This window comes from Glycine soja, chromosome 2 (assembly GCF_004193775.1).
Source record: "Glycine soja cultivar W05 chromosome 2, ASM419377v2, whole genome shotgun sequence".
In the NCBI taxonomy this organism is placed as follows: Eukaryota; Viridiplantae; Streptophyta; class Magnoliopsida; order Fabales; family Fabaceae; genus Glycine; species Glycine soja.
In genome coordinates this window covers 48,820,094-48,844,918 of record NC_041003.1, presented here as the reverse complement: position 1 = coordinate 48,844,918, position 24,825 = coordinate 48,820,094, and the positions used below count along the sequence as shown (strand labels likewise).

At 32.4% G+C, this 24,825-nt stretch overlaps 2 protein-coding genes across 7 annotated transcripts; both read left to right on the top strand.

Moving 5' to 3' along the window:
• The first annotated feature begins 852 nt into the window (after nt 1–852).
• Nucleotides 853–5,018, top strand: LOC114372095 (cellulose synthase-like protein D4). Its single transcript, XM_028329498.1, has 5 exons — nt 853–1,304; nt 1,427–1,816; nt 1,924–2,728; nt 3,047–3,810; nt 4,002–5,018. Exons 1-5 carry the CDS (start codon nt 853–855, stop codon nt 4,963–4,965), a joined length of 3,375 nt encoding a protein of 1,124 aa, XP_028185299.1. The 3' UTR covers nt 4,966–5,018.
• A 4,907-nt stretch (nt 5,019–9,925) lies between these two features.
• On the top strand, nt 9,926–14,816 carry LOC114401812 (probable receptor-like protein kinase At2g42960). Of its 6 annotated transcripts, none has more exons than XM_028364422.1 (9): nt 10,007–10,542; nt 10,654–10,682; nt 10,991–11,791; nt 11,919–12,023; nt 12,233–12,355; nt 13,063–13,233; nt 13,320–13,449; nt 13,558–13,767; nt 14,305–14,816. In XM_028364422.1, exons 3-9 carry the CDS (start codon nt 11,097–11,099, stop codon nt 14,422–14,424), a joined length of 1,554 nt encoding a protein of 517 aa, XP_028220223.1. In that variant the 5' UTR covers nt 10,007–10,542; nt 10,654–10,682; nt 10,991–11,096; the 3' UTR covers nt 14,425–14,816. The 6 variants fall into 6 exon arrangements, with proteins under 6 accessions (XP_028220214.1, XP_028220223.1, XP_028220207.1 ...); XM_028364406.1 differs by having other exon boundaries at nt 10,827–11,791; XM_028364413.1 differs by adding an exon at nt 9,926–9,942 and having other exon boundaries at nt 10,397–11,791.
• The last annotated feature ends 10,009 nt before the right edge of the window (nt 14,817–24,825 follow it).

The following is a 24,825-nucleotide window of genomic DNA, read 5'->3' as shown; positions in this document are numbered from 1 at the left end:
TTTTTGTAAGACATAGGACTATATATATAGGAGATCCAGCCTCGCCATCAAGTGCATGGGAGGTCACCAACCCATTCATTTACTTTCTTGGTGTTGCATCATTCTGAGATCTCACACAAAACCCTATCATGAGTCTTCCATCCTATATATTGGTGTCAATATATTTTTCCTTAGTAATTATTTAATTGATGTTTTATTAGTACGTACGTAAAAATATCCCTTATAATAGACCAAGGTTTCCCCCCCTTCAAAATACATAAACTTCTTTAACCAAATTAATAAAATAATTTGATCATATAAAAATTAAAAGTAGAATATGAACAAAATTTAAACCAAATAAAGTCTAACAATAGAAAGAGTTGAAGATTGAACCTAAATAGAAAAGTTATAAAATCAAATAGTTTACAAATGTATAGAGAGAGATAGAGAGCGACACACTTCTATGAATTCGGAAGTGAGACTCCTGAAAATAGCATTGTAAGATAGACTTGGTCTCGCACCATAAATCATTCTTCTTCTCTACCAACATTCTATGCTCTTGACAAATCTTTCATTGTCAATCAAACTTCTCCTCTCTAACCACTCTTGTTCTCTTACCATGAATAATTTGAACTTCCATTCTTATCTTTAATTGTAGCTATAACATGTTCAACATCCAATAGATCTTGCCATGCATGGTAAATTAAAGTTGGTGTAATTTTATTTACATTTCTCGTTTAATTTAATTTCTCTTCATAAAGCTATTTATCAATCAGATACAATGTACATGTAGATCGACTTTGTTAATTAATTACTAGAAAAGTAGTAATTAAATTTTAGAGGTGTAGGTGTAAGGTGTAGCAATTAGAAACAATGTCATCCATTAATAGGCAATCTTCGAAGAAATCTGGACGTAATTCAGGAGGATCAACATCTCAAGGGTCACAAAGCTCTGGCGGGCCAAGTGTTAAGTTTGCGAGAAGAACTTCAAGTGGGAGATATGTGAGTCTTTCAAGGGATGAAATTGATGTGTCTTCAGACTTATCAGGGGATTACATGAACTACACTGTTCATATTCCTCCTACCCCAGACAATCAACCCATGGACTCATCTGTTGCAATGAAAGCTGAAGAACAATATGTTTCTAATTCTTTATTTACCGGTGGATTCAACAGCGTGACTAGAGCGCATCTAATGGATAAGGTCATTGATTCTGAAGTCACTCATCCTCAAATGGCAGGCTCCAAAGGCTCTCTATGTTCAATTTGTGATGGCAGGGTCATGAGGGATGAGAGGGGACGTGATGTCACTCCCTGTGAGTGTAGGTATGTGGAAATTGATTATTATTATTATTATCATATCTTAATTTTGACATTATTTTTATTTGATTCCTTGTTGAGAAATTAAGAGGAACTAACTAAATTACATAATAATAATTCAAATTTAGGTACAAGATTTGTAGAGATTGCTTTATAGATGCACAAAAAGAATCTGGTATGTGTCCCGGTTGCAAGGAGCCATATAAAGTGGGGGAATATGAGGAAGACCTCACAGATCAGTATTCCAACAATGGGGCATTGCCATTGCCAGCCCCAAATGGTTCCAAACGCAATCCAAACAACATGTCAGTTATGAAGAGAAATCAAAATGGAGAATTTGATCATAACAAGTGGTTGTTTGAGACTCAAGGTACCTACGGAGTTGGTAATGCATATTGGCCTCAAGATGACATGTATGGTGATGATGCCCTAAAGGCAGGAATGCTGGATCCAGAGAAGCCGTGGAAGCCTTTGAGCCGGGTAACACCAATTCCATCAGGCATCATAAGTCCTTACAGGTTAATTTCATCAAGTTATATATACTTCCCATAGTTTGTAATTATAATGATAATAATAATTATTGTTACATGACTAAATATATGTCTATATCTATATCTATTTGCAGGTTACTTATCTTGGTGAGATTTGTGGTATTGATCTTTTTTTTACATTGGAGAGTGGTAAATCCAAATAAAGATGCAGTTTGGTTGTGGATTATGTCAATTACATGTGAGATATGGTTTGGCTTCTCATGGATTCTAGATCAAGTTCCAAAGCTTTGCCCTGTGAATCGTTCCACTGACCTTGCAGTCCTTCACGAAAAATTTGATAGTCCATCCCCATCAAATCCCACAGGGCGATCTGATCTACCCGGTATGGACCTCTTTGTGTCCACTGCTGATCCTGAGAAGGAGCCACCTCTAACCACTGCCAATACCATTCTTTCCATATTAGCAGTTGATTACCCTGTTGAAAAGCTTGCGTGTTACATTTCTGATGATGGAGGTGCTCTCTTGACTTTCGAAGCCATGGCTGAGGCTGCAAGTTTTGCTGATTTATGGGTTCCCTTTTGCCGAAAGCACAACATCGAGCCGAGGAATCCAGAATCGTATTTTAGCTTAAAAGTTGATCCTACCAAGAACAAAAGCAGGACAGATTTTGTCAAGGACAGAAGGAGGGTTAAGAGGGAGTATGATGAGTTCAAGGTACGCATAAATGGCCTACCAGATTCCATAAGGAGAAGATCTGATGCATTTAATGCGAGAGAGGAAATGAAGATGATGAAGCATATGAAGGAGAGTGGGGCTGACCCTTCTGAGCCTGTCAAAGTGTTAAAGTCCACATGGATGGCTGATGGCACCCACTGGCCTGGTACTTGGGCTACTCCTTCTAGTGAACATGCTAAGGGTGATCATGCTGGAATACTTCAGGTACTACACCTAGCTAGCATTTTTTTTACTTAAAAAAGTTTAGAGGAGTTCAGTCTTGGGGGCTTACATAAAATCAGATCAAGATAGACTTCAAGGCTTAATACAACACATCAGGATCGGGAATCAAACCTATGTCGTCCTTGTGTGATAAATTCATTCCTTATAAACTGGGCCAACCTTTGTTGCTACTTGGCTAGCAATTTAAGTAACTATTAAAATAAAAAAAGATATGATGACATATCCAAGAATCAATTTAACATCAATTTCATATATAATAGTACTATTTTAATCCAACTTTTTGGCATTTAATGAATATAGGTGATGTTGAAGCCACCAAGTCCCGATCCGTTATTTGGAAGTGCCGATGATGACAAGATTCTAGACTTCACCGAGGTTGATACACGGTTGCCAATGTTTGTATATGTTTCTCGGGAGAAACGACCAGGTTATGATCACAACAAGAAAGCCGGTGCCATGAATGCATTAGTTCGAGCATCTGCAATTTTGTCGAATGGCCCATTCATTCTCAACCTTGATTGTGATCATTACATCTACAATTGCAAGGCAGTACGAGAAGGCATGTGCTTCATGATGGACAGAGGTGGCGAGGACATATGCTACATCCAATTCCCACAAAGATTCGAAGGCATTGACCCTTCAGATCGTTATGCCAATCACAACACTGTGTTCTTTGATGGAAACATGCGAGCCCTTGATGGTCTTCAAGGTCCAATGTACGTGGGAACTGGATGCATGTTTCGACGATTTGCTTTATACGGATTCGACCCTCCCTTCGCGGACAAGGACAGTGACAATAAAGATGGTAAAAAGATTGAAGGGTCTGAAACACCGGCCATGAATGCTAGCGAGTTTGATCCAAATCTTGACGTGAACTTACTGCCCAAGCGCTTTGGAAATTCAACCATGTTGGCTGAGAGCATACCCGTCGCTGAGTTCCAGGGACGTCCTTTAGCAGATCACCCCGCCATCAAGTTTGGACGCCCACTTGGTGTTCTTAGGGCTCCTCGCGAGCCACTCGATGCTACTACCGTAGCTGAAGCCGTATCTGTCATTTCTTGTTGGTTCGTAACATACGTATCTTTTCTCTATATAAACTAGAATGAAAGTTTTCTTTGTAACAAAAGTGTTTGATTCTAATGATAATGCACCGACACACTTGAGTGGATCAACCAATCAAAGTATTTTACATTATGAGTGCATATCTTATTTTCTCAAAGTGTGTTTAAAATTTGTTATCTATGTATATGTATAGGTATGAAGACAAGACTGAATGGGGAGATAGAGTGGGATGGATTTATGGGTCTGTGACTGAAGATGTGGTTACAGGATACCGCATGCATAACCGGGGATGGCGATCGGTGTATTGCATAACGAAGCGAGATGCATTTCGCGGATCAGCACCAATCAACCTAACTGATAGACTGCACCAGGTGCTGAGATGGGCCACAGGCTCAGTCGAAATATTCTTCTCAAAGAACAACGCATTCCTCGCCAGCAAGCGCCTCAAGATTCTCCAACGTCTCTCTTACCTCAACGTTGGAATCTACCCTTTCACCTCCCTCTTCCTAGTCGTGTACTGCTTCCTCCCTGCACTCTCTCTATTCTCTGGTTCCTTCATTGTCGAAACCCTCAGCATCGCCTTCTTAATCTACTTGCTCATCATCACCGTATGCCTGGTGATGCTGGCCATTCTGGAGGTGAAGTGGTCTGGTGTGGAGTTAGAGCAATGGTGGAGAAACGAACAATTTTGGCTGATTTCTGGAACCAGTGCTCACTTGGCTGCTGTGGTGCAAGGACTCCTGAAGGTGATGGCTGGCATTGAGATATCTTTCACTCTAACGTCGAAATCAGCGGGTGAAGACGAGGACGACATGTTTGCAGATTTGTATATAGTAAAGTGGAGCTCACTCATGGTTCCGCCGATTGTTATTGCTATGACCAACATCATTGCCATTGCGGTTGCGTTTTCAAGGACTATTTACAGTGCCAACCCACAATGGAGCAAGTTTATTGGAGGTGCATTCTTCAGTTTTTGGGTGCTTGCTCATTTGTACCCGTTTGCCAAAGGTTTGATGGGGAGGAGAGGCAAGACACCAACTATTGTGTTTGTGTGGTCAGGTCTCATTGCGATTACACTTTCTTTGCTTTGGGTTTCCATTAGCCCACCACAAGGTGCTGACGGACAAGGTGTAGGGGGAGATTTTCAATTTCCATGAAATTAATAATAACAATTAAATGCATGGCTACTTAACAATCATGTCTTTTAATTAAGTACATAAAATAGGAAAATAAAAATTACTTTTAGAGTTCTTTTTTAAAAGGTCAAATTAATAATACTATGAATTAGTTTATACAGGACGACATGATTGATGTTCATCATAATGTGCATCTGGATTAGTTTTTATTGTCATTCAGATTTAAGCATTCCATTTTTTTTCATCCTCTAAAGCATTAAACGGTTATGTTGTTTGATTTACTCATTAGAGTAGATGAATAGTTAAGCATCTTAGTAACTTAAATTAAAGTGAACTAAAGGAAAAATGAAGTTCAAATGAATCTGAAAATTGACTGTTACGTAGTCTGGTACAATTGTCTCACTGGTCAAAGTGGTGCTACAAGAAAAGGGTTTGGCAAGCCTTTTACAGGTACTACTCATAATTCCTCAAAATTCAAGTACTTAAAAAAAGGGTAATCGATTTGCTAAAACATTATACAGTTAATTCTTCTTACTCTAATCTTACAAATTGCGGGCTGCTTAAACAACTAAACATCAGTAAAGTAATCAATTTCTTTGGTTATTTCTTTGCTTAAACAACTAAACAGTAAAGTAAACAAATTGCGGGCTGCTTCCCTAATGTGCTATCTGATTTTTGTGTTTACAGGATTTAGCAACACAATGACAAGCAAAAAGAAGGAAAAGAAAATAGCGGAAATAAACAATATTAATTATTTTTATGTATGGACATTTTAACTATTTACAAAGTCACTTTCAAAAAAAAGAAAACGATTTAGCAAGTCTCAAGATGGTTTAAATTTTCAATCTTTTAGCCCATAAAATCTCAAGTATCTAGATTGAGCCATCTCGGAGAACCCTTTCATTTTTTATTTTTTATTTTTTGTCTTTTTTAAATTTTACGAATACAAAATTTATCACATATTTTTCGTTGTTACGTGTGGGAGAATATTAATTAGAACACTAATTAAAAAAAATAAAAGTGAAAAATTGTTACTAAAAGTAATACGTAAAATTTAATGTTATTACTAATATATTTATGCATTAATTCTTAATTAATATCTTTAAACTACTCGTGAATGGTTCCTAAAGTTTATCAAAGATAACTAAGAAGAACCAAGACAACAAGCAACATTTTTCTTTTTGATATATTAATTGGAATCGAATTCAGTGAATCAGTCTAAAACAAAAGGATAAGTGTGACGAAGTGCCACAAACACTAGTTTGTCTGCTTTTGCCAAGTCTCACCCAAATAGCTACGTACCCTTCTTGTCTGATTGCTAAAGGAGAGGACGTGTCAATGAAATCAATCGTATCGAAACTAAAATTTGGTGCAATCAATTTAATGCATTACTAGATATTTCGGAAAGGCATGCATATATATTTTGTAAAAGGCTCGAAAACAATGAAGGGAAAATGTGTTAAGAGAAGAGATAAAGTTAATTTGGTCGATGGCGATTACCACTTTGAGGGATGATGGCTCACTTGCCACAAACTTTCGCATCAAACACATGGGCGACATTGTCCCTTGATTTTTAACCATTTTGTTCAGACATCATAGGCTTTGGGTGAGTGCCTCACAACAATTTTTTAACCATTTTGGGCAAGTTTTTAAATATATAAAATCAAACGGGTTCAAAGGTATGAATTTTATGTTATATAATGTGTCATCACATTTATTTAATAAGTTTGAAAATACATAAGATGTCAATTTTAACAAAGCGTATAACATATTATTAGACATATAATGAATTTAAATTTATTTCTAAAACTAAATATTTCATCAGATCTATCCGTTAAGTTGATATGAGAGGAAAATAGGCATAGTGCGTTAATTGCCATTTGCATGTCAAATGAAAACTAGAGAGTAAAAATCTGAATATAATCAAGTACTATACTTTATCTTGCAGGAAGCAAGTGGAGTTGGATAAATTAACGTTATTGCATGTTAGCAATAGCATGGAGCAATGAAAAAGATAGATAGTGAATTATATAACAAAAATGTTGCTAGCGAGTGCTGAGGACCTGTAGATTTATGTGTTTTTTTTTTCTTTCAAGGAGAAGTTGATACTAGCACCTATGAGAGGGAGGAAATAAGAGAGTGAAAAAGAATTGTGGAAACTTGATCCCACACTCAATTCATATTACCTAACTTAATAATTGACCTGCCTTTAATTGCCTTATTATGTTGTATATGTGATATGAGTACAAGAAATGGATATCATATATGTAAATACGATGTTTTTAAAAAAAAAAATTAGGATACAAAGTATATATTGCTATATATATATATATATATATTATAATATTAAGTTAAATGTAATTACAGTATTATATTTACAAATACTGAATGTTTATTATTTGCTTATATATAGGTATCTCTTTGTACGTTGGAGATTGAACGTTGCAAACATGTACGTCATCCTTGGAGAAACAGGGGACACTGATTATGAGAAGATGATTTCTGAAACTCACAAGACCATAATCATGAAGGGAGTGGTGTCTAAGGGTTCACAAGACCATAATCTCTTTTTTCTTATAAGATCATATTACTTATTATAGTCACATTTATATTTCATCTTTCTCTTTTTCTCTCTTGGTGTTAACTAGAAGATTGGTGTTCTCCACACAAATCTTTTCCCCAAATTTATTTACCTCCGCAGTCAAAATGGAAATTGGATTGATGCAAATTATATATATATATATATATATATATATATATATATATATATATATATATATATATATATATTGAATGTGGTCAAAGTGTAGCTAGATCGTGTTTTTCTTTGTTACAAAATGTTTTTTTTTGTTGGAGCTCGAAGAAGTTACATATAATTTCTTTAAAATATGAATAAATCATGTGTGCTTGAGAAAGATGGGAATTTATGTGACGAGACTTTCATACTTAGTTAACTGAATTTTTGAATGGTCACAATTTACTTCCTAATTCTAATAATCCTAATGTAATAATGTGATGTATATATGTAATTTTTTAAATTTGGGGACGCAATTTTAAGAGATAAAAGAATACTTAAACTATTTTTTTTATTAAAAATTGTTATTTAATTAATTTCACGTGTATTATTGATGTGGATGTCAAAACAACGAGTTTAACACCGTTAGCTACAAGGGATCAAAACAACATTTTGTAAAATTGGAGAATTAAATAAAATAATTTTTAATATGAAGGACAAAAAATACTCAAATTTAAGGAATCACTTCAACTAATTTACTCTTTTGATCCGACTAAGAACTATCTATGCACGCTGTATGAAAAAATTCACAAAGATTTACTCACAATTTAATCTCTAATAATTACTATTGTTGCTTTAAAAAAAATAATAGTATTGTTAGAATTCAAATTATAACAAATATATATCTATTGACATATTCAATCTTTGGCCCACACTATTAAAATAATTGAATAACAGATATTTTCAATTCTCATTTGTTAATTATAAAACCTCATCATTTCCGCTATCACAGGGTAAAATTACTTTCATCTTTGTGAAATGATAATATTTGATTAAATTGCTACTTTATACATTTGGATATTTTATTTTTGTTATATATTTTTATATTAATATAGAAATTTTGTTCCCTGTGAAATACTAAATCTCTATATGCAAGAGTTGAGTACACACAATTTTTTTTTTTAAGAGTTGAACCATATATATAAGATAATATCAAATGTGGATTAAAAAAATACCTTGACAATAGTTTGAGCCAATAGTAATTATAAGCTCGTAATCTCGTATAATATTAGATAATAAAAAATAGTAATTCTAATAGTAATTAATTTAAAAAGGTGAGGAAAAGTGCAAAGGTTTTGTCCGGATTATCTTCAATAAAAAAATATGCTTCGAATCAAAGTATCTATTTCTTCCTTCATTGGTGGCTTTTTGTGGCCCTCTAAACCCATAATGATACTCAGAAAATGCAAAATTTTTTACTCAAGCTTGCGATTTTTTCTCAGGAGAGGTCTGAAGATCAAACTTAGTCAAAACGTATTGACAAAATTATTTCTCTCACTATAGTCACCGGAATTTTATATCATACGGGGCATAGTTAAACATCAAGGCATGACATCATCTATTAAGAGGGGCAAAAAAACATACCTTTCTGCAAGTTATATTTCGCCTAATGTATGTATTTTCAATAAGCTGGCAACTAAAAGCTTCCTACTTCGACACATTTAATCTAATCTGAAAAAGAAGTTTAGCCATTGCTGGTAAGGAATTAATTTCTTATAATAATAACAAATTATATATGCTATTGGTTGGCTTACAACTGTACATAACAAAAAAGTTTTTTTTCCCCCTTAAATAAAGTCATAAATTTGAGTTGTAATGGGAAAAAAAGTGGAAGATAATTATTTTCTTAACCTTACTTGGCTAAGTTTGAGTTGGTTAAGAAAAAACGTAATTTTATTACTTCACTGTTTATATTTGTTGGCTTTTCCCATAATTTTTAAAAATGTTTTTTCTTATTACATATTCAAATGTTATTTTTTTCCTCTCTCTCAATAATATGAAATAATTAGTCTAGGATTGAACATATCAAGCTATACTAGGAAAAATAAATAAATTATCTTTGAGATGTGATATATACAATAATTTATTCAACATTAAGAATAAAATTTTCTTTAAATAATGATATATTTTTATTTAATTTACAAATTAAATTTTAAGATTATCTTTTTTTATTATTATTATAATTTTAAGATTTTCTTTCCATCTTGGTTTTCTATGATCCGTTCAAAACATAGTTAATTTTGGGCTATGTCCAAAAACCAAAACCCAAAGCAAATTGAAATGGCATGTGAGGGGAAGCATAATAGCATGGTGCCAAGTTTCAAGATTTGCACAGGATTTTTCCCTTTCACACAAATAGGACAGTTTAGTGAGGACATCAGAGGAAGCCTAGATTTGGTGCTTAGCTCCTCTGTTGGATTGAGGTTGACCCTCTCTCCTTACTCTCTCTCTTCACTTTACTTTACCTTTCTTCCTTACTCATTACAGTTTTACTTCTTTTTTTAATCTTCTTTCTACCAGCCATCCATAAACACCATACTTACCTATTCATTTCACATTTGCTTTCCCTTTACTGTTTCTTCTCTCTCTCTGTCTCCGCTTTCCTTCATTGCAAACCAAGCTTCCTTTCCAGCTTGTTCTGGTCCTGCTCTCAGACACAACACAACACAATACCCACCAACCATTTTTACCGCATTTACTCTTCCTCTTCTCTAAAATTAGTAAAATACAACCATTCTCTCTCTGCCTCTTTATTTTTCCCATCAAAATAAGATTTTTGTCTGGCATTCCCTTGCATTTTTTTAAAATGTATTTTCATTTTTTGTTTTAAGTGTGGCCCACTTATTACCTACTGTTGTGCCACTACATCTTTTGCAGCATCTGGATTTTGCTGTAGGGTATGTGTGTTGCTCATCCTCAGGTATTCTTTGCACATTGAGTTGTCGGTTCAAAATGAGGTGTGAAACCTGTTGCTTCTTTGGGTAGAGGATTCAGGAGTCTAGCTACCTTGGATCACCACAAAGGTAAATGCTTTGTCTTTCTCTACCACTTTTTGGATAATATGCATTTCACTTTCTCTTTTGTTTGCTTGGATCATAAGTGATGCTTTCCTGGTTTCCTTTTCTTTTCATTAGAAATTATGGCGCTTATCAACATTCATCAGGTTATTTTACTTTCCCGATAAACTGTGAATTCATTCATCATGCCTTTTCTATTGTGTTGGTTTTGAAACTGCTGATTATGTATGCTGCTTCTTGTATTAATTGGATTCTGTTTTATTGTATGCCATTGCCATTTGCCAATAAAGCCTGATATGGGAGCCTTTGATCTTCAAATTTAGCTTACAGGAAACTTTGTAGTCTGAGATTATCTTAAATCATGATTAAGATGCAATTAGTGATTTGTTGAAATCTGGCTTTGGTTATTGTTTATGGCATTGTTGCAAGAACTGAAATGTTGGCTGTAAATTAGAATGTTCAGATGTGTGTTTCGAAGTCTTGAGTAAGGGGAGTACTTAACTTGAATCCTGTACTTGGGTGGAAATGTCTTGGCTCTACCAGCTGAAGAACTTGTGGGGATGATATTGATTGACTTGTTGCAACCAATTATGTCATCCAACAGTTCTTTGAATATGGAATTGTCAAAGAAGACATCATTTTTGGGTTTGAAACGATGGGTTTTGATTGGGATAGGTGTCGGTGCATTTATTGTGCTAATTCTGTGTATATTATCGATATGGGCGATGTTTCGGAGAAAGTGTAGGAGATCTCTGGACAAGTATTCTGTATCCCAAATACCAAATGTCTCAAAAGATATAGATGTTGACAAGGTTGGGGTGCAGAGTTCTCATGTTCAACCAGAAAATGTGGTTATTCCTGTTCATGACAAGGCAAGTGATAAGAATTCAGATAATGTATCAGTTCATTTAGGGAAGAGCAAATCTGGTGATCCTGATAATATCAGTCAGTGCAGCTCAATTTATCATCATGAGAGAGGATTTAGTTCAATGTCGGCCGAAGAAGGAAGCTCTGGGAATGTTAAGAAGCAATCTACATTGTCACATGGAGGGCTGGCCACTGCCTCTCCTTTAGTTGGCTTACCAGAATTTTCTCATCTTGGGTGGGGCCACTGGTTTACACTTAGAGATCTGGAAATGGCAACCAATCGTTTCTCAAGCGAAAACATCATTGGTGAAGGTGGATATGGCATTGTTTACAGGGGCAGACTGATTAATGGGACTGAGGTGGCAGTGAAGAAGCTTCTTAACAACTTGTAAGGATATTTATTTATCATTGATATACCCTTTAAGGGTTTTTTTTGTGGCACTTTTTGGCATGACACATAAACAACAACTTCTGTTAATCTTGTTATGTAATTGAGTTCTACATTGAATTCCAAGGGGACAAGCTGAGAAAGAATTCAGGGTTGAAGTGGAGGCTATCGGCCATGTTAGACATAAGCATCTTGTACGCCTTCTTGGATATTGTGTAGAAGGAGTTCATAGGTAAAAAAATTTCTCTGGTTTCTTACAGAAAAGTATCCACTAACAATTTTGTATTATATTTCACAAATTCATTCTCAATAATAGTGCCAGCTTTGGGTTTATGATTGTCATATTCTACTTGGTCCAAAATTGAACATAAGCTTTTCTCTATGTTATGTCTCTATATATGTATTCTGTCATAATGAATGTGCTTCCCGATTGATATTCAGGCTGCTTGTGTATGAATATGTGAACAATGGTAACTTAGAACAATGGTTACATGGAAACATGCACCAATATGGGACGCTTACCTGGGAGGCCCGCATGAAAGTTATACTTGGCACTGCCAAAGCGTAAGTTCAGGGTGCAACTTAAAATATATACCATGGTAATCATTTGTATAGTCTGGTGCCAAATCACTCAGTATAATTATCATGAATCTCTCATCTCTGAGTTTTGATTGTAACAATGTTGTGTTCCTTTAATTAATGTTATTACTATTAGTATTTTTTGCATGTCAAAATATATCATAAATGTTATTGACTGTTTATTTATGTTTCTTGTTAATATTATGTTATAGACTTTATATTTTCATATAGTTTATTTAAGCCCATTAGGTTTTTAGTCTAAACAACAATATCTGCCCATCGGACCACTGACTATCTTAGGCTATATTTGGATATGGATAACTAACAATGGGTAGAATGTGATGGAATGCCTTTTCAAAAAAAAAAAGAATGTGATGGAATGAAATAAATTTACCGTTGCATTGTTTTGATATTTTATGATGGAATGGAATTGAATTAGAAAATCTGGTTCCACCCCGACCCAGTACCCCCAAATTGGGGGGAAGAAAAGGAGCATTTTTGGATGGAATGGAATGGATTCCATTTCATTTCACTCCACTCCATTCCTTCCATTAGTTCAAACATAATGGACAAGTGACCTATTGTAGTTTAAATATTTTACTTAATTAGTTACAAATTTATTTTTATGGAAGATTCAACGATGGAACTTGTTCTGCTAATTAACCCCCCTAATGTACTGTGACTGGTGGCAGGCTTGCTTATTTACATGAAGCAATAGAACCAAAAGTTATTCACCGGGATATAAAGTCTAGCAACATATTGATTGACGATGAATTCAATGCAAAGGTTTCTGATTTTGGTCTGGCCAAACTTTTGGATTCAGGCGAAAGTCACATAACCACTAGAGTAATGGGAACGTTTGGGTATACAGAAAATTTATTATCTCTTTCCTTATTTTTTACTTAAAGGATTTATGCACTTAGGAACTCACTTCTGTTGTGGATTTCAGTTACGTGGCACCAGAATATGCTAACAGTGGTTTGTTAAATGAGAAGAGTGACATTTACAGCTTTGGTGTCCTCTTACTGGAAGCAGTTACTGGAAGGGATCCTGTAGACTATGCGCGCCCTGCTAATGAGGTGCCTAATTCTTATGAACTCTGCCAGCTTGCCAGTTCTAACCATACTTTCCACTGGAAGTCATCACTGTGTTTCAAATAGCTGATGAGATAATCTTCATTATGACAGGTTAATCTAGTTGAATGGCTCAAAACAATGGTGGGGACAAGGAGGGCCGAAGAAGTAGTGGACTCAAGCCTTGAAGTTAAACCACCGCTGCGTGCTTTGAAGCGCACTCTTTTGGTTGCACTCAGGTGTATTGATCCTGACGCTGACAAGAGGCCTAAAATGAGTCAAGTTGTGAGGATGCTTGAAGCTGACGAATATCCATTTCGAGAGGTTCCCTTCAATATCTTGTTTTCTCACATTTAAGTTCTAGTGTTTAGTTAATGAGTTGACTCTTGAGTCTTTTATCAAATTTTTGCAACTTTTTGACCTTGTTTGCATTCTTATCATTATTCTCCTTCATACATGTGTTGGCTAACCTACCACCAACTAGAAAGAACAAAATATTGGATGAACTCTCAGGAAAAAAATTGGGGGAAAAATATGTCCGTGTTTCCTACAAATATGGAAAATTTTGGTTTTTATCTTTAAAAAAATAATTGTTGGTTTTAATCCTCATAATGTGTCATAAATGTCACATTAATGATCACTCTAAGATGGCATGCGTTTACTTCATCATAACATATTGGTGGGAGTATACTGTTTCTACATACTTAGCATTCTGATGCATTATCTTATAAAGAGCATGGTCCTCTTTTGAATGCATGTTTTTTGGTGCTTCGTGAATACATAATATTGAAGTATATCTGTTGACAGCAAATCACTAAAACGTAGGTAAGCTAGACAACTGATTGATATAATGACTTTCAGGATAGAAGGAAAAGAAAGAGTGGCACTGCCAGCATGGAAATTGAAACCGTGAAGGATATTTCTGGTCCATCTGATGCTGAAAAGATGGTAATTTCTGAAAGCCACGTTGAAGAAGGATAGAATTGACAACCCCATGACTTAGCCTGACAATTCCCGCTGTACACGTTATTATAGTAACTTATCTATACCATATTCATATATCTCCAACTTTGTGACCTTCAGAAAATTTTGTTGCATCTGAGGATAGAATCAGATCAGAGTGAGCCCGTTTGGATAATGATGGTTTTGTTTTGTTCTGTTTTTGTTTTTAATTGAATGGTTGCCATTGAAGATATGATACACTAGCTAGAGCTAGCCTTGCAAAGGGGATTAGAATCAGTATGGGTGCTGTACAGATGTCTGTGGGGTCTATCTTACATGATTGTTGATTTTCTTTCTTTACTTCCTTGACTATTTATCCTAACATGCTGCTGGAGAGTGGCGATAGTAATTAAAAACGAATGTTTGGCTAATTTCCTTGTCATTTTGCTTTTAGTTTATCCATGTTTTAAGCTTCGAAAACCATTTAAGCTAGTGATAATATATTTTTCAAGCATCTTGAATGGAAGTTCCTTATGAGATTCTTAGACTTAAAGAATCAGTTTTTATATAAGTTCACCATTATAGTCAATAATTATGATATTGTATATGAATAATTCCAATATATCCTGTTCATTCTAACAAAATATTTTCCTTATTTAGAGACATATTTTAGTGTTTTATTAATCGAGTCAAAGGTACTTAACATATTGAACCCTAATGATTTTTAGCAAACTGGTGACTGTAGAACTGATATGTAAGAATGGTTTTTTTTTTCAAAAAAGAAACTTGTTTCTGAACATTTTAAAAAATAATTTCTTGTGACTTATTAAAAGAATATAAATATGTATATGAAATAACTTGGCTGTCTGTTTGGATGGAGTATTTTAAAAGTCTAGAGAGTTGAAAATTCAGGAAAATTAAATACATCAATTAAAATTCTTGGATTTTTAAAATTTTTTGTTTGGATAAACTAATTTAAATTCCTTGAATTTCAAATTTTTTGTTTAGATAAACCAATTTAGATTTCTTATATTTTTAATTCTTATATTATTTCTGTCAACTTTGTTAACAACAACAGTTACTGTTCCACTAGTAGCATCCGCGATATTGATTTGATCCCCTCCGATGCCATCTACGACCTCCGTTGCATCGATGAGTGCATGTTCTCCTTCGGCTACTTCTGCGAGTGCATCCAGGTCTATGTCAGCGTGCGAAAATCCTCCGTGGACGTGAGCTTCCACAAGCTCCACATTGAAAAGCTCAACATCATAGACGTTTAGCGCCTTGAGTGGGAGCAGCTCGAGAACAAAAGCAGACGCGGGATAAAAGCCGCCAAGGTCTGCGTCAGAACTCTCTTTGCGAGTGAGAAGAAGCTCTGCGAGCAAATCTTCGACAGCGTCAGAACTTCCATCGACGAGGCTTGCTTCATGGAGATGGTGAAAGGTTCCGCGATTCAGCTCTTCAACTTCACTGAGGCAATTAGCATAAGCTGTTGGTCGTCGGAGAAGTTGTTCAAGATTCTGGATTTGCATGACGCCTTGACGAATTTGATGTCGGATATCGATGTCGTGTTTGATTTGAAGTCGTTGAAGTCGATTAGGGTCACAGGGGAAAGCGTGTGGGTGGAGAGGAATGAGTGAAAGCAAGTGAGGTGCAGGTGGAGAGTGATGAAGGAGACCCGTCTATAGAGAGGAGTTGCTAAGAAATTGAAATTCTCTCATTTTTTCAAAGAATTTCAATTCTTTCGTTCTTTCTATTGAATAAAATTCCTTATTAAAATGACTGAATTCAATTTCTCTTTTAAATGATTTATCTAAACGTGTAATTTTATCTTAAAATATTTCAATTACATGATTAAAATAAATTACCTAATTAAAAGTCATCATCCAAACACACTCTGACAGATTTATTTTGTTTTTAAAGATTTGGCCCGTTTTTATATCTGTTAAGTTCAACATAATGCCAATCCAAAGTCCTATTCCTAATGTGTAAAAGATCTGTTGGACAGCAGTGTAAGTGTGTAACAGCTTTCCAAACACAGCCTTGCACATTGAAATTTTTAAAACTTGTGTGGTGTTAGGGCTGTTATAAAGAAGTTAAATAGTTTGTGGATATATATATATATATATATATATATATATATATATATATGTGTGTGTGTGTGTGTGTTATGCAGTATTTTGACTTAGTTGTATTATTTTCTCAACAATTTGATTCCTTATCAATACTACTGCTGCTTCTCTCCCCTCTCCAAATTGTTGGGCTTTATGGTTAGATATAGCTAAGGTTTGTCTATACAGTCACTTGCATAAATCATCTGACAAGAAATGGGCCCTAAACATTTTTTCATTTTTAACAGTTAATCAGGTTTCCATTTCAAGATGCCAGCACCGAACGGTGCAGTACCCCAATAATTTGTAAAAGTGGTTGCTTTCCTTCCCAGCACATTGTTGGTTCATGCACTAAAATTGTGAATGGCGGGCGAAGCTAGTTATGATTGTCTTTTGATTCTTTTCAACATAATTTTTGTTCCATTCCATTGATGCTAGTGTCATAAAGGAATCTTATCTTCCATAAATAAATTAAATTGTACTAACATTTTTGTGGATCTTACTTCTTAGTGAAAATGAGAAGGGAAAAACTGTTAACTTTGCAATTGTTATTGCAATCCTTGTTGATTCTCTAATTTCACCCCAAACGGAAAAGGAATCCATAGATGGGAGTTTCTTGAGGAAGCACTTATTAGGTAGACAGTCAAACAAATGATTCAAGTTGAAGGTTTCAAACGGTGGAAGTGGAATACATAATAATTCAATATTCTGATAAAGTAGGCCTATTTTCACGGACTAGCATCTAGGCTTCTTGATAACTATCTTTCTCTTCTGCTACCACTTTACAAGCTCCATGGGGAATGGGGCAAGTTGGCCCATATTTGCCACAGCTTTTGACTTCTCCTTCCTCCCTTTTATAAACGTGTTGTTTACTGCATGTATAATGTTTTTTTTAGTTGATTATATTAACTTTTTTATATTAGTATTTATTTTATTGAAAACTCAGTGGTCTTTTTTTTTTTCTTCAATATGTTAACATAGGGTATTTATAAATTATACATACATTTACTACTTCTATACAAGCAATGATATATAAGTATGTTTGGAAACACGTTATAGGAGCAGAAGAAAATAAACGCATCTATTTTTTGAAAGATGTGGAAGCTATCAGCTATCTCTATTATCTTCAGAGATAATATAGAAATCTACGAATAACCTGCATGTAAGCAAAATTCTGCTTGTACATACAATTTTCATTAATAAGGCTCTGTCTAGTACATGTGAAATATTAAATAGAAGTGAAGGGAATAGAAATGCAAAGAAGTGTACGACTTCCCTCGTTTGGTACACATGAAATAAATGAGAAATATTTATAAAAAAAATTGGTGGAGTCCACAGTCATTAACTTCCACTCTTTACAGAGAAGATTTGAGTGAAAAACTTGAGGCAGCTTTTTCTTTAACAGTCCTCATGTTTTCTTCCTCTTTTGCTCTAGCTTTCGATCTCGTGTTGTTGGTGTTTTCTTCCTCACAAGCTCTGGTGTTCGATCTCCAACATAATCAATTATGTATTCAACATAAAGTGTGTTTAGATCTTATTTTCATTCAATTTCCCTTCTATTTCTCTCAAACAAAACAACTATTATTTTGTCACTTTATATCTTATCTATTTCTGTTTTTGGCTAATTAAAAAAAATCTTATCTATTTTCCTTTTTTCTTTTTTTATTTACTTATTTATACTCCCTCTATTTCCTTTCTCTTTACCAAATACAACAGTTTTTCACATAATTTTATCTATTTAATTTATTACTCGCATACGTATTTGGACTTCTAAAACAGAATATATCTATATATATATATATAGATATAATTTATGCTAATTTCCATAGTAATGAGTATATTTATTTCAAATCTGATTAGACGAGATTAAAGTAATTTAACTTAAGTTAATTGAACAAGTACATGAATTATTATAAATTTTTTAATAATATTTTCAATTTTTATGAACAAATTAAAAAAATATTGATAGAAAAGTATATGTAACATGATCACAACCAAAAAATGTTCATGTCCAGTATGAACTTCTGATTGTATATATACAATCACTGTAATTCTTTCCTTTCCCTCACTTCTCATTAAGCAAATTATTTTATATACATGTGTAACCAGCTGTTTCTTATAAATTAGCGTGTTTGGACCCTAGTTCTAACATGGAATTAGAAAATGTAAATCCACCATCTTTACTCTTACTTTTGGTTAACGTGGTTCCAATTCCAAACTGGCTATAACAAGTTGGCAATATTCAAGTCACGTTAATTATGCAACTGGAATGTGATGGAAACTAATGCCGTTTTAAGGCATTGCTTTGAGGTTGGAACTTGCAAGTCAGACAAAACAAGTCCATTTCTACAAGCAACAGCCACAACCACAAGCATGTCACTTTTTCAACCACGGAAGTAGAGGGACTCTTGCCAGATAGATGCAGCACTTCTTCTGTCTGCATGTATAATTTCAACTCAAACTGATAATTTTGGCAAATTATTTGTTTATTCGTATGAATCGAAAATAATATCAGAATTCATATATTATATTTAATCAATTAATCTAGACTTTCTTTGATAAGACTAATGTTATATACCATAACAAATAGTTTCAATATTTTATAAAGAAAATATTGAATAAAAATAACTATGTATATTTAATGTTTAAAAAATAAACTGTTCACTAGTTTAGAGATCAGACTTCATTAGAGACGGTCAACTGCATTTTTCAATAAAAGTTGATTATTGGTAAAATCATTAGACACTCATTTATAGTTAACATGATAAAAAAAATTCAATGTACATACAAGTAAAATAATTAGTATGAAGATATTATAGTTTATCGAGGGTTTAAATTTTATTTTTTTATAATGAATTAGCTTTAAATCTTTCACAATCATTTATAATACATTTTTAAAAACTTTCACTGCAATGTAAAATTTACTTGAATTTTTTTAATATATTTTGTATTCATAAAAAAATTAAAAAGAAAATCGTACGTGAAATACTACTTCAGTAATGAATTTATTTCTACAAAATAGGATAATTTTTACTGTTCCACATTACTGAAACATTTTCCTTTTTGTATCAAGATATGCCTTGCATGTCACTCAAACTTTTATTGGGCAACAACTTTGTTTGTATCCGTATGTGCAGACAAATGAAAAGCCGCTACTGTAAACAAGTTGGACAAGTGTTGCATTATATAGCTGGACTATCTTTTCATTTTTGGTTGATGGGTTAAAAGGGGTTAATTTTACAAAAATATATTTAAGTAGATCTCTTTTGAAATATTTTATCAAATTGTGACGGTAAACACCAGAAAACTCCAATAAAGTGTCAAGTAATATTTTAAAATTTTGATTTATCAATGTCATGTGGTGCTCATGTGGGACACTATACTAATATTGCAGTATCTCATGTTACAGTAATAAATAAATTATGTGACACTAGTTAAAGTGTCTAGTTAAACTGATTGTCTTAGTTTGATAAAATATTTTAAAAGAACTTTATTTCAATACCTTATTTGTAAAATTAACCCTGATCAATCTGCCTTCATTTTTCAATAGGCATCTTGAGATCAAGTGAACTACAGTTTTAAATTAGTCTCTATATATTAATAAATTAAAAAGAGTCCCTCAAAATAACTTTATCTGAAAAAATATTGTAAGAATGTTAATTTCATTGAGCAAACAAAATTATATATAAGCATCTATTTTCTTGAAATTTTCACTTGACAAAATTTGGTATGAATGAATGTATGATTTTTTTTTTCTAGAAGTTTTTCTTTCAAAGATAATCTAGTCTAAAACATAATTCTGACACTAAATATGAATACATTTTTTCAATGGAGATCAGAACCTTATTTTGTCATATTGTGAGAAATTAATCTCTTTCATTAGACTTAATTTTTTATGGCAATTTCCTATGTGTGTATCGATAATATTTGTTTTGACTAGCTTGGCTAAGTGTGATAAGTTTCCATTTTTTAATTTTTAATAAGCTGGTCTCATGTTCTTTTATTAAAATATTTTCATTAAAGGAGTTACAGTATAATATTGTAAATTAATAAAATATTTCACATAAGATACCAATAATGAATATATTTTTGGATATGTAAATGTGTTAAAGATTCAAAGCTAAAATTTTATCCTCCATACTTCATAATGTTCTGATTAAAGATATATATAGTCTATACCAAGAAAATAAACAAAAATATTATTAAAATAAATATAATTGATCTTGATTTTCTAAAGTAGCATATATTTTGATGTGTTTTTAAAGCAGAAAATATTTTGAAGTTGAGATGGTAACTTTGTGTTGACTAATCGTTGATAAATTTAGGATAAACTAAAAGCACACGAGACAGACAAACTGTTAGTCGCGAGAAAGGTGAAGCTCATTTAAAAAGCTTCTATGGCGGCAGAGCAAACAATAAATCAATAATGGAGGCACTCAATGATTCATTCATGGAATTAATTAAGACGGTTTGGATGGTAAATAGTTTGTTAATTAGTTCCGTTAATTATGGTAAACCGAATTTATAGCCATAATGATTTGGACTTCTGCAATCTACAAAAGTTTTGTGATATAATGTTTAACCTGCAGAATAAATAAATCAGCTTTGTCACTTTTTATTTGTCTTGTGAGCAATTAGAATTTTCCTATGGAATACTTTTGCTCATTTTCTTAAAGTTATCGATTATCGAAATGAAATTAACAGTAAATTATCATTTTTCATTTATTTTCAATGATTATATATTAAAATGTTTTAAACCTTGGAGCAGCCCTCAGCTATACCCAGCCCCGTTAGCTCCACCTGCTTTGACTTTCTATGCCATATAACACCACCCTCGTTGATGTTACGTGTGACAAATTTCAAAGCAACATTCTATTAAGAATTTAACATGGTCTAGTTGTTCAGTATTTTAAGTTTTTTTTAATGTTCAGTATTTTAAGATATAAGCAAAGAAATTGACTTAAAAAAAAGCAAAGAAATTATATTTTTAAAATTAAAATACAATATAAATTATAAATTTTCATATTAAATATATGGATAAAAAAGAGAACTTTGAAAAATTATAATGTCAAGTTTTGTACTATACGTATATGGTTACACTAAAAATATAAAATATTGCTTTTGAAAGAAATGATAACTATTTTAAATTATTTTCAAAAAATATATAATTGCACATGACTAATTAAGAAATGATATCAACTATTAAAATTAAATCCCATATATAAAAATAGAAATTACTCATAACTTTATTGAAGCGTTGTAGGCATCAAGACTTTATTGTCTTTTGAATACAAATTTGAAATAACAAAAAATGTCTTTTAATATATGGTGCATTTTTAGAATACATATATACAAATAAAATTAAAATACGAGATAAGAATAATTATAGATAATAGTATATCTAATATTTATTCTTTTATGTTCAAATAATAAAACTATAAACACAAGTTAGTAAAACATCGCAGAAAAATAATTAACACCACCGTAACTCATCTCAAAAAAGGTAAGAGCGAGACAAATGAGAGCACTGAAATTTTAAGCAACTTGCTTTTTCCTTTTTAAGTATGATTTGATCTACGGAAAACATGCATTTAGCCCCCCGTGTTTGAATAGTTGCACACACACACACACACAAAACAAAAAAAAAATCATATTCAATTTTTAAGTAGAAAATAAATAAATAAAACATGCCCATTATAATTATATTTAGTCATATATATATATTTATAAGTTATAACCAGTAAATGATTTTATGGACATCACGTACCCTAGAACATGCGTGCATTTCTGGATCCAATGCATTATTCTGGTCAAATTCTCAACTTGGATAGTTGTATGGCTAGTTGGATTATCATTAATTCATCGCAATCAATTAAACAGGATACAAATTAAGTAATTATGAAAGTAATTGGTAAACGTCAAACAATTGTTTAATAATGAACATGAAAAGGTTAAGGGTAACTACACCCCATTTAGATCTAGAGTGCATGAGGACAGATGGAAGGGTAACAGACATCTTGACTACTTATCGTAGTATTTCTAAAACCTGACTTCATATTCTTTTAACCTCATTAATGGTCTTTGTAATATTTATTCTAGTAAAAAATATATAAATTTCAGCCAACATGTTTCAATCAGAAAATCTGACATATTAATGAATTTAATTATAGGTCACTCATATAAAGATAAAGCTCGTGAATGAAGTTTTTTTTTTAAAAAAATAGGAAAATTAATCGAATCATATTAGTTTTAGAAATATAAAATAAGAATGCTCCTCAATATTGAAAGTTTTAGAGCATAAATTTGTTGCAATAGTGAAAAACAAACAAATAGAGAAACAAGATTCGTGAAGACGCCTGCAACATATATTGTTCTTAAGAAGAAAAATGGTCTCATTTTCTTGCTTTTTTTCCCATTATATATTTTCTGGCTTTAGTTTGCGTTTATTTTTTTATTGTCTTCGTATTACTTTAAGTGTATTAAAAAGCCTTAACATAGAGAGTGTTAATCTAGCCTATTGATATATGTGTTAGTTTAAGTTGTTTAAGTAAAGTTTCGAAAAAATTGTCCTTTTTAGTAAATCATCTGACTTAATTAAAATTAGTTAAAGTGAATTCTGAATAACGAAATTCTAAATCAAATAGAAAAGAGAATATTAGTATAACATAGAAAGTGCACATGCACACGAGCATGAGTTAAAACTTCAATACGGCACAAATATAGAGATACGACAAATTTTTAAAATACAAAAATTAGTACAAAATATAAATCTTTGATTAAAAAGAGCAATTAGTATTTTAAAAAGGAGCAAAACAAAATAGTATAACTTATCTAATTATTATGATATTACCATCTACATTGGTATAATATATTTTAAAAAAATGTCAAAAACAATTTCATGTGTTTATATACGAATATGGCACGACATGATTATTATTTTAAAGTGTCTATATTTCATGATTTGTTCGGATTATAGTTTTGATATTATAATCTATATATTATTGGTATAATATTTTTTTAAAACAAGGAAAAAAACAATTTCAAAGTGTTCATATATGAATATGGCACAACATGATTATTATTTTAAAGAGTCTAAATTTCTTTAAGTATAAAAAATAATTTTCATGATATGTTTGGATTCTTAAAATATATGAATAACAATTATGGACGTACCAGAGGGAAAAACGAATAGAATAAAATTACTTTCATTTGAAAGATTAATATAAGTCAGCGAAAGGAAACTATATTACCATTACCCTTGTTTCCAAGTTGCATTTTATAAAGAAATGAAACATAATTATTGTACTTCTTAATTCTATATTATATATATATATATATATATATATATATATATATATATATATATATATATATATATATATATGTAATTCCCACTTTCACCCTAATTTAGAGAGCAAAAATAGGTTCTTTGAGAATTGAGAGAAAGAACGGGAGAAATAAAACCTTCAATTCCTATTTCCTTCCTGTCTAGTTTTTAAATCATATGGATCTAATAATTAATGAGAGTGCAGTGATACCACTGTTTTTTTTATTGTTTATTCTTCTTAAAGCAAAATAGGTCATTCTAAATAACTTCATTTCGAATTAGTAGACCCTGGTACACAAATGGTTTAGGTGGGAAAGGTTTATTGCTAATTTCGGCTTGCATTTGAATCATAGCTATATTGTTTCCTCCATTTGGTTTCACGACAAAACAGACAAAAAAAAAAGATAAATAATAGAACAGTAGCTTAAGATCATATCATATCAATCTTAAAAGTTAGGTATTTGTCCACAACCAAAAGTATAGTTACACACGAAAGCACATACACTATAACTGATAAGTCGAAATATATATATACGGTCTTAATTCCATGTACCTGTATAGGTTCTTGATTAATCCCTCCATAATTTCTAATATAAAAACTGTAAAATGATTGACATATATATCAATTTAACAGTGCAAAAAAAAAGGACCATAAATAGGAATTAATCAATAGCTACGCTGTCATAGTTATTGATGAAAACTTCTATTTCTAGTAGCATACTCCTTGATCACTCTTTTAACTGTGTTAGCAAGCTAGTGATCCAAGAAGCCATCACCAAGTAGTCCTATCAATACCTTTCACTGAGAAATATCAATCATATAAATACGGTACGTTAATCGTCTTGTCAAAACCATCCTTCTCCAATACATATTCGCAACTTGCAAAGTACTCAAATGAAAAACACACCGCCCATCTCTGACATTTTTGACAAAACTTACCAAACTATATATATATATATATATATATATATATATATATATATATAAGAATAATCAATGCCA